The sequence below is a fragment of the Coregonus lavaretus genome (assembly GCF_964263955.1).
Source record: "Coregonus lavaretus genome assembly, contig: HAP1_SCAFFOLD_5185, whole genome shotgun sequence".
NCBI classification, from domain to species: domain Eukaryota; kingdom Metazoa; phylum Chordata; class Actinopteri; order Salmoniformes; family Salmonidae; genus Coregonus; species Coregonus lavaretus.
Genome location: NW_028160886.1, coordinates 28,871 through 40,180, shown reverse-complemented (window position 1 = coordinate 40,180; position 11,310 = coordinate 28,871). Strand labels below are relative to the sequence as shown.

Sequence of the window (11,310 nt, the reverse complement as noted above, 5' to 3'; positions counted from 1 at the left end):
GTTTTGCTGATGACACTGTCTGTGATTTATTTAGAATTCAATTAATATGTGGGAACTCCTTCAAGACTGTTGGAAAAGCATTCTAGGTGACTACCTCATGAAGCTGGTTGAGAGAATGCCAAGAGTGTGCAAAGCTGTCATCAAGGTAAAGGGTGGCTATTTTGAAGAATCTAAAATCTAAAATATATTTTGATTTGTTTAACACGTTTTTGGTTACTACATGATTCCATATGTGTTATTTCATAGTTTTGATGTCGAAAATAGTAAAAATAAAGAAAAACCCTTGAATGAGTAGGTGTGTCCAAACTTTTGACTGGTACTGTATACTTGCAGCCCAATAATTAGTTCAATAATGAATATGCGTGCGTGTGTAACCCCCTTACCGGTGATATTGAGGAGGCGTGGCAGAAAGCGGTTCCAGAATGCACACAGCTGGTTCCGCAGGCCCTTGTGGATCTTTAGAGATTCTGTGTTCAGACCCACGTGTTTTTGCTCACTGTTGGTGAACTGGGGCCACCTCCGCCTGCTATCCACACTGCCGTCAAAATTGATGTTGGGGTTACTGGAGAGAGAGGTGGAAGAGGGTGGAAGGAGGGAGTCAGAGAGAGAGAGAAAGAAAGAGAATAGATGAGGGTTGGACAGCTTTCAGTGTGCTTCCATAGACAGACATACACCCTATACCCTTTAACCCTTCTCTCTCGCTCGCTCTCTCTCTCTCGCTCTCTCTCTCCCTCTTTCTCTCTCTTTCTCTCCCCCTCTCCCCCTCTTTCTCACTCTCTCCCCCTCTTTCTCTCTCTCTCTCTCTTCGCTCTCTTTCTATCCCGCCCGCCCTCACTCTCTCTCTCTTACCCGGTGCGTGCGAAGTTAGCCCAGTATCTCATCATGCGTCGGCTCAGTTTCTCCTCCTCGGCTGTGTAGTTGAGTCTCTTCTCCAGGGGCATGCCGAACACAAACTCTATCTCGTAACCATGGATAACGCCCATCCACTCAGGCCACGCCAGGTTAGACGCACGGTGGTCAAACAGGTAGAGGTAAACTCCAGCTAGAGAGCATAGAATGAAATAGGACACCAGAATGAATCCCTGACCACTTCATTCACGGTAAGTCGCTAGCTAATACTTGTTTGTGTCTAACTAGCTATGTGTATTGCCTGTGTAAACCTGGAGATTCCACCAAGTAGGTGTAGATATTGCCATAGGCTACTTTGGGCCATTTGGTAAGGTTGTCTCCCCAGCTGGTCTCCGGCAAGTTGAAAGGACATATAGGCAAGCCAAAAATAATCAACTTTTCTAGATACCTAGACCGTTCAAGGGCAGGCAAAGACTGGAAGTAGTTACGCGGCAAATCTAAGACTAGCAAATTAGATCGAGATTAACTTCTCTTGCTAGCCAGCCAGCTAACGTCAGTTAACCAGCGAAAAAGCTAGGGGTAAACAAACAGTGACGTAAGTATAATGAAACAGCTATACTAGCTTTACTGTCAGTGTTAGCAGGTCAGTATAATGTGACAGCTTTACTGTCAGTGTTAGCAGGTCAGTATAATGAGACAGCTTTACTTGCTTTACTGTCAGTGTTAGCAGGTCAGTATAATGAGACAGCTTTACTTGCTTTACTGTCAGTGTTAGCAGGTCAGTATAATGAGACAGCTTTACTTGCTTTACTGTCAGTGTTAGCAGGTCAGTATAATGAGACAGCTTTACTGTCAGTGTTAGCAGGTCAGTATAATGAGACAGCTTTACTGTCAGTGTTAGCAGGTCAGTATAATGAGACAGCTTTACTTGCTTTACTGTCAGTGTTAGCAGGTCAGTATAATGAGACAGCTTTACTGTCAGTGTTAGCAGGTCAGTATAATGAGACAGCTTTACTAGCTTTACTGTCAGTGTTAGCAGGTCAGTATAATGAGACAGCTTTACTTGCTTTACTGTCAGTGTTAGCAGGTCAGTATAATGAGACAGCTTTACTGTCAGTGTTAGCAGGTCAGTATATTGAGACAGCTTTACTGTCAGTGTTAGCAGGTCAGTATAATGAGACAGCTTTACTTGCTTTACTGTCAGTGTTAGCAGGTCAGTATAATGAGACAGCTTTACTTGCTTTACTGTCAGTGTTAGCAGGTCAGTATAATGAGACAGCTTTACTGTCAGTGTTAGCAGGTCAGTATAATGAGACAGCTTTACTTGCTTTACTGTCAGTGTTAGCAGGTCAGTATAATGAGACAGCTTTACTTGCTTTACTGTCAGTGTTAGCAGGTCAGTATAATGAGACAGCTTTACTGTCAGTGTTAGCAGGTCAGTATAATGAGACAGCTTTACTTGCTTTACTGTCAGTGTTAGCAGGTCAGTATAATGTGACAGCTTTCCTAGCTTTACTGTCAGTGTTAGCAGGTCAGTATAATGTGACAGCTTTCCTTGCTTTACTGTCAGTGTTAGCAGGTCAGTATAATGTGACAGCTTTACTGTCAGTGTTAGCAGGTCAGTATAATGTGACAGCTTTCCTAGCTTTACTGTCAGTGTTAGCAGGTCAGTATAATGAGACAGATTTACTGTCAGTGTTAGCAGGTCAGTATAATGAGACAGATTTACTGTCAGTGTTAGCAGGTCAGTTTAATGAGACAGATTTACTGTCAGTGTTAGCAGGTCAGTATAATGTGACAGCTTTCCTAGCTTTACTGTCAGTGTTAGCAGGTCAGTATAATGAGACAGCTTTACTGTCAGTGTTAGCAGGTCAGTATAATGAGACAGCTTTACTGTCAGTGTTAGCAGGTCAGTATAATGTGACAGCTTTACTGTCAGTGTTAGCAGGTCAGTATAATGAGACAGCTTTACTGTCAGTGTTAGCAGGTCAGTATAATGAGACAGCTTTACTAGCTTTACTGTCAGTGTTAGCAGGTCAGTATAATGAGACAGCTTTACTGTCAGTGTTAGCAGGTCAGTATAATGTGACAGCTTTACTGTCAGTGTTAGCAGGTCAGTATAATGTGACAGCTTTACTGTCAGTGTTAGCAGGTCAGTATAATGTGACAGCTTTCCTAGCTTTACTGTCAGTGTTAGCAGGTCAGTATAATGAGACAGCTTTACTGTCAGTGTTAGCAGGTCAGTATAATGAGACAGCTTTACTAGCTTTACTGTCAGTGTTAGCAGGTCAGTATAATGAGACAGATTTACTGTCAGTGTTAGCAGGTCAGTATAATGAGACAGATTTACTGTCAGTGTTAGCAGGTCAGTATAATGTGACAGCTTTCCTAGCTTTACTGTCAGTGTTAGCAGGTCAGTATAATGAGACAGCTTTACTGTCAGTGTTAGCAGGTCAGTATAATGAGACAGATTTACTGTCAGTGTTAGCAGGTCAGTATAATGAGACAGATTTACTGTCAGTGTTAGCAGGTCAGTATAATGAGACAGATTTACTGTCAGTGTTAGCAGGTCAGTATAATGTGACAGCTTTCCTAGCTTTACTGTCAGTGTTAGCAGGTCAGTATAATGAGACAGCTTTACTGTCAGTGTTAGCAGGTCAGTATAATGAGACAGCTTTACTGTCAGTGTTAGCAGGTCAGTATAATGTGACAGCTTTACTGTCAGTGTTAGCAGGTCAGTATAATGAGACAGCTTTACTGTCAGTGTTAGCAGGTCAGTATAATGAGACAGCTTTACTAGCTTTACTGTCAGTGTTAGCAGGTCAGTATAATGAGACAGCTTTACTGTCAGTGTTAGCAGGTCAGTATAATGTGACAGCTTTACTGTCAGTGTTAGCAGGTCAGTATAATGTGACAGCTTTACTGTCAGTGTTAGCAGGTCAGTATAATGTGACAGCTTTCGTAGCTTTACTGTCAGTGTTAGCAGGTCAGTATAATGAGACAGCTTTACTGTCAGTGTTAGCAGGTCAGTATAATGAGACAGCTTTACTAGCTTTACTGTCAGTGTTAGCAGGTCAGTATAATGAGACAGCTTTACTGTCAGTGTTAGCAGGTCAGTAAAATGAGACAGCTTTACTGTCAGTGTTAGCAGGTCAGTATAATGAGACAGCTTTACTAGCTTTACTGTCAGTGTTAGCAGGTCAGTATAATGAGACAGCTTTACTGTCAGTGTTAGCAGGTCAGTATAATGAGACAGCTTTACTAGCTTTACTGTCAGTGTTAGCAGGTCAGTATAATGAGACAGCTTTACTGTCAGTGTTAGCAGGTCAGTATAATGAGACAGCTTTACTGTCAGTGTTAGCAGGTCAGTATAATGTGACAGCTTTACTGTCAGTGTTAGCAGGTCAGTATAATGAGACAGCTTTACTGTCAGTGTTAGCAGGTCAGTATAATGAGACAGCTTTACTAGCTTTACTGTCAGTGTTAGCAGGTCAGTATAATGAGACAGCTTTACTGTCAGTGTTAGCAGGTCAGTATAATGTGACAGCTTTACTGTCAGTGTTAGCAGGTCAGTATAATGTGACAGCTTTACTGTCAGTGTTAGCAGGTCAGTATAATGTGACAGCTTTCCTAGTTTTACTGTCAGTGTTAGCAGGTCAGTATAATGAGACAGCTTTACTGTCAGTGTTAGCAGGTCAGTATAATGAGACAGCTTTACTAGCTTTACTGTCAGTGTTAGCAGGTCAGTATAATGAGACAGCTTTACTTTCTTTACTGTCAGTGTTAGCAGGTCAGTATAATGAGACAGCTTTACTGTCAGTGTTAGCAGGTCAGTATAATGTGACAGCTTTACTGTCAGTGTTAGCAGGTCAGTATAATGTGACAGCTTTACTGTCAGTGTTAGCAGGTCAGTATAATGTGACAGCTTTACTGTCAGTGTTAGCAGGTCAGTATAATGTGACAGCTTTCCTAGCTTTACTGTCAGTGTTAGCAGGTCAGTATAATGAGACAGATTTACTGTCAGTGTTAGCAGGTCAGTATAATGTGACAGCTTTACTGTCAGTGTTAGCAGGTCAGTATAATGAGACAGCTTTACTGTCAGTGTTAGCAGGTCAGTATAATGAGACAGCTTTACTAGCTTTACTGTCAGTGTTAGCAGGTCAGTATAATGAGACAGCTTTACTTGCTTTACTGTCAGTGTTAGCAGGTCAGTATAATGAGACAGCTTTACTGTCAGTGTTAGCAGGTCAGTATAATGTGACAGCTTTACTGTCAGTGTTAGCAGGTCAGTATAATGTGACAGCTTTCCTTGCTTTACTGTCAGTGTTAGCAGGTCGGGTAACACAGTGGCAGCATACGTATCATGCAAATAATTTGTTGTTGTGCCAAGTATGTTAATAACGACACGTGATGCTGCTGAAAATGTTTATTGAAACGACAGTTTACTTAGGATGACGCCAAAGTTAGGCTAATTACATGGGAGTACCCTACGTCTGTACCCTACTCGGGGGCGTGGTCACCTTAAGCCACGCAGGTATCAAACATATTCATGCCAGTAGACTTCTGATTGGCCAGCTCATCCTCCTCAGGAGCAGGAAATAGCAAGCATTTTTTTAACGTCTGTTTGTGATACAAGTTTAAGGTGGGGTTTTAAAAAAAAATCTCACATTTTTGCTTTGCCACAAATAAGAGTATAGGATGAGCCAACAACATTATTTGGGTATGAGGTAACATAATATGAACTTTTAAAAGTGAGATTTTCACTGGACAGTTACTTTAAAAACCAATCAAGACATGAAATAACATATTTGAAAAACATTCATGAACCATTCTTACCTTGTGAGTTCCCGTCCTTGGTCATGGCCCCAGCGTTACCTGCCTGTTGTCCATTGTTGGCACCCAGGTTAGAGTGGAACTGGGAGTATGTCCTGGCAAAGTGCTGCAGGGGGCAGATGACATTATGGTCTCCGACCACGTCATCCAGGGAGTCTCGGTTCTTTGCTCCGTTGTTCTCATCGAACCAGTCAGTGTACTGCAACACAATAAAACTTTATTAGACCGGTATTCAAACCGGGGACCTTTATACAACACAACTTTATTAGACCGGTATTCAAACCGGGGACCTTTATACAGCACAACTTTATTAGACCGGTATTCAAACCGGGGACCTTTATACAACACAACTTTATTAGACCGGTATTCAAACCTGGGACCTTTATACAACACAACTTTATTAGACCGGTATTCAAACCGGGGACCTTTATACAACACAACTTTATTAGACTGGTATTCAAACCGGGGACCTTTATACAACACAACTTTATTAGACCGGTATTCAAACCTGGGACCTTTATACAACACAACTTTATTAGACCGGTATTCAAACCGGGGACCTTTATACAGCACAACTTTATTAGACAGGTATTCGAACCTGGAACCTTTATACAACACAACTTTATTAGACCAGTATTCAAACCGGGTACCTTTATACAACACAACTTTATTAGACCGGTATTCAAACCGGGGACTTTAATTCAACACAACTTTATTAGACCAGTATTCAAACCGGGGACCTTTATACAACACAACTTTATTAGACCGGTATTCAAACCGGGGACCTTTATACAGCACAACTTTATTAGACCGGTATTCAAACCGGGGACCTTTATACAACACAACTTTATTAGACCGGTATTCAAACCTGGGACCTTTATACAACACAACTTTATTAGACCGGTATTCAAACCGGGGACCTTTATACAACACAACTTTATTAGACTGGTATTCAAACCGGGGACCTTTATACAACACAACTTTATTAGACCGGTATTCAAACCTGGGACCTTTATACAACACAACTTTATTAGACCGGTATTCAAACCGGGGACCTTTATACAGCACAACTTTATTAGACAGGTATTCGAACCTGGGACCTTTATACAACACAACTTTATTAGACCGGTATTCAAACCGGTACCTTTATACAACACAACTTTATTAGACCGGTATTCAAACCGGGGACCTTTATACAACACAACTTTATTAGACAGGTATTCGAACCTGGAACCTTTATACAACACAACTTTATTCGACCGGTATTCAAACCGGGGACCTTTATACAACACAACTTTATTAGACCGGTATTCGAACCTGGGACCTTTATACAACACAACTTTATTAGACCGGTATTCGAACCTGGGACCTTCATACAACACAACTTTATTAGACCGGTATTCGAACTGGGCACCTTTATACAACACAACTTTATTCGACCGGTATTCGAACCGGGCACCTTTTATACAACACAACTTTATTAGACCGGTATACGAACCGGGGACCTTTATACAACACAACTTTATTAGACCGGTATTCAAACCGGGGACCTTTATACAACACAACTTTATTAGACTTGTATTCAAACCGGGGACCTTTATACAACTCAACTTTATTAGACTATTTGTTTCACTAATCACACACATCCAGCAACTCTCAAGTTGCCAGATCAATTCAAACTTTTTTTCAGCGCCCGGCTCACCCAGGATTCGAACCAGCAACCTGCTGGTCCACCTACCTGCAGCACCACAGCCTCCTGGCCGATTTCGTTGGCGTGCGGGACACTCAGCTTCACGCTCTCCAGGAAGTCCTCACGGGAGATTAACGACTCGTTGTCCTATGGAGTGCCAATGAAAGATTAGGGTGGAATTGTATCAGTGTCAGTGGAGCGCATACACACACACACACACACACACACACACTAGGGCTGTGACGATACTAGTATCACAATATATTTTCCATGGCAAAAATGAAAACACGAAGCAGAACAAACTCTTTGGTCTTGTTTGAAAGTTTGAAACCTGCTGTATGTAAATTATTGTGTGCTATAGCTTGGAAAATAAATAAATGTGTCTCTGGATGACAACATAATGATGTTTGTTTCCAACATTAGGGCTGTTTTCCTAAAGAAGTTAAATCTGATTTGTGTTTTGTTTCCTTGCAACGATACTAATGAGTATCGCGATACTGGTATCGTCACGGCCCTAACACACACACACACACACCTTGCTGAAGCCGGGGGCTCCGTAGAGGAGGAAGAAGGAGCCCTCATCCTGGTTGACTCCCAGCAGGATTTGGGTGTCTTTGATGTTGCCTGATGACAGCATGGCCTCTGGGTTGTCAGGAAGGACCACGCCATCGATGACCGGCACGAAGGAGAAACGGAAGATGGCCGACCATGGCATGACCTGGAAAAAAAGGTAAATAATATCAAATAAACCATAGGCACCCTATTCACTATATAACTTTACTACTTAATAATGATAAAATATAAATTTCAAAACCTTGACTGTTTATTTCTCTATTTAGCCTAATTGAGAACACATTCCTTAAAAAAGTAAAACATAAAAGTAAAATGAAAAGTTTAAATGCACATGTAAACAAACATTTTAAAGTAAAATATGCATATATACATATAAAGGTAAACATAAATGCAAAGCTTTATGCAAATGTTTTAACTTTGCGTAAAACGTAAATATAAAGGTACACATAAATGTACAACTTTACGTAAAACGTAAATGTAAATTACCTGCCACTCCTGGTCGATGAGGTCCTGGGGGGGCTTGTTACGGAGACAGTCCACCAGCTCTGTGTTGTTACCCCCAGAGGGACAGCCCACCAGCTTCCCCAACATGGCTGCCCTCCGCTGGGCTTCAGCGGGTGTAACAGTGGCCCAGGGACAGTTGGGGACTCCACTCTGGAGGATGGCTCGGGTGAAGGTGGGGCGACTATCTGGAGACAGGAGGTGCATCCCCACAGAGACTGCTCCGGCACTCTCCCCAAAGATGGTCACCTGGGAGTAGTAGTAGTAGTAGTAGTAGTAGTAGTTCATAATATTAATATTGAATTTGTAGAGAGCATCTCCCAAGCACGCAGGCACAAGCGCACACACAAACTCTTTATTATCATTACCTGCTTGGGGTTGCCCCCGAAGATATGTATGTTATCCTGGACCCACTGGAGGGCCATACGTTGGTCTAGGAGCCCCACGTTCCCAGGGGCCTCCGAGGAGCCACGAAGAGCCAGGAAACCAAAGGCCCCGACACGGTAGTTCATGGACACCACCACCACCCTCTCCGAGTTGGCCAGGTAACGTCCGTCGTACACATCCAGGGATGAGGAGCCACTATAGAACAATAGAACATTATTGTCCATATGTTACATGGAACTTTGTCTCTGGATAGAGAGCATGTTGTGTTTTGTTCATTTCTCACTCAGATATCATACACACCAAGCACCCCTGGATGGAGAGTATGTTGTGCTTTGCATAAGGGCACAATGGTAGTTAGGGGATTGTTGTTAGGATGTGAACCCAGCAGTCCTCTAGTTGCCAGATCAAACCCTCCAGTTACAGGCCCATCTCCTTAGCCCACTGGGCTACCTACCTGTAGAAGCCTCCACCGTAGATCCACACCATCACAGTGAGGTTGTGAGGTCTGGGGGAGGCCGGGACCCAGACGTTGAGGTAGAGGCAGTCCTCACTCATCTCCCTGTTGGAATCAAATCAAATCAAACTGTATTTATTAAACATTGTGCCCTTGCTAGGTACCATCACAACTGGTATAATCAAACTTTATTTCAAGAAGTCATTTTAAAACCACAAACACACTTTACAGTTAAATAATGAAAGGAAGTAAAATAGAAGAAAAGAGATGAATAAAATAACATTGAAACACAACGTATGTCCTAAATAGTGCACTGCTTTTGAACAGAGTCCTATGAGCCCTGGTCAAAAGTACTGCACTAAATAGGGAATATAGTGCATTTAGGGACGCAACCAGAGGATGTCTAAAACAATCAACCATTTGGGGTTACATATCTCGGAACACTGGAAAATGTCAAAGTAAATGTAAACCTGTTGGGGTTCCACATCTCAGATCCTTGGAACCCGGGGAAAGAGGTGTCAACGAACTGATAGCAGGCGTTGGGGTAGGAGCTAGCGTCAAACACGCCCAACCACGGCTTCTTGGGCTCCGCCTTACGGAAGCGCTTCTTGCCCAGCGGGGGCTCGGCGAATGGGATGCCAAGGAAAGCGGTCACGTGACTCCTGTCGGGCGTCGGTAGGCGGATGCCGCGTATGCTTCCTGCCTGCGTTGTGACGATGACTTCCGGAGAGTCGCTCTGGGAACAAGAGAGTGAGGCGAGGACTGAGAGGAGGAGCAAGACGGTGGAGGTCTTCATGATGTTGTTGTTGTCTGTGTTGTTTACTTCCTGGTTCTGGTTTCAGGTAGTTAGACGTTTGTGGTCTCTGTTCTGTCTTGAGTCCCTCAGATCTAGAGGAAGAGAGGGAGAGAGAGAGAGAGAGAGATAAATACAGATACATACGGAGGAAGAAAGAAATGAGGTTGGAAAAAGGGAGAGAGGGAGGCTTGAAAAAAGGGCGAGAGGGAGGCTTGGAAAAAGGGCGAGAGAGAGGCTTGGAAAAAGGGAGAGAGAGAGGCTTGGAAAAAGGGAGAGAGGGAGGCTTGGAAAAAGGGAGAGAGAGAGGCTTGGAAAAAGGGAGAGAGGGAGGCTTGGAAAAAGACAGTGGGACTTGATAGGGATTTACTAAGCGACTGCGTGAGGTTTAATAAGACAAGGGAAAGGAAATAACTTGAAGCAATATTCAATATTGAAGGAAAAGATGACACTGTAGGAGTCAAATGAATCAGACCAACTCAGCTGATAAGGCCGCAAGGATCTCTAAAACACACACCACACACGCGAGGTTGTAGGTTGTTGTTTATGTTTTGCGATGTGTGGTTGCCATAGCGACATGATTAGTTTGGGAGGCACATCGGGGATAGGGGTACATGACTTCCACTGCAGGTCTGTGTGTGTGTGGACTATTTCTGTTCTCCTCTGTCTTCACTGTATGTAGCTCTATTCTCGTGGTGTCACCTCTCTCCCGATCCCCTCACACGCACGCACGCACACACACATAAACCAACTGCTGCTGTACACGAATATGGCATCGTCACATACAGTACCAGTCAAAAGTTTGGACACACCTACTCATTCAAGGGTTTTTCTTTATATTTACTATTTTCTACATTGTAGAATAATAGTGAAGACATCACAACTATGAAATAACACATATGGAATCATATCGTAACCAAAAAAGTGTTAAACAAATCCAAATATATTTTAGATTTTAGATTCTTCAAAGTAGCCACCTTTTGCCTTGATGACAGATTTGCACACTCTCGGCATTCTCTCAACCAGCTTCATGAGGTAGTCACCTGGAATGCATTTCAATTAACAGGTGTGCCTTGTTAAAAAAGTTAATTTGTGGAATTTATTTCCTTATTAATGCGTTTGAGCCAATCAGTTGTGTTGTGACAAGGTAGGGGTGGTATACAGAAGATAGCCCTACATTTTACATTTTAGTCATTTAGCAGACGCACTTGGTAAAAGACCAAGTCCATA

The 11,310-nt window shown here is 42.7% G+C and overlaps 1 protein-coding gene across 1 annotated transcript; it reads right to left on the bottom strand.

Moving 5' to 3' along the window:
- Positions 1 to 383: 383 nt before the first annotated feature.
- LOC311121352 (acetylcholinesterase-like) lies at positions 384 to 10,083 on the bottom strand (the record flags this gene model as incomplete). Its single annotated transcript, XM_084195852.1, has 9 exons — positions 384 to 562; positions 850 to 1,042; positions 5,686 to 5,881; positions 7,421 to 7,519; positions 7,908 to 8,090; positions 8,432 to 8,695; positions 8,815 to 9,028; positions 9,288 to 9,392; positions 9,758 to 10,083. Coding segments are annotated over 9 exons (1,759 nt in total), but the record flags the coding sequence as incomplete, so codon positions are not given.
- Between the last annotated feature and the right edge of the window lie 1,227 nt (positions 10,084 to 11,310).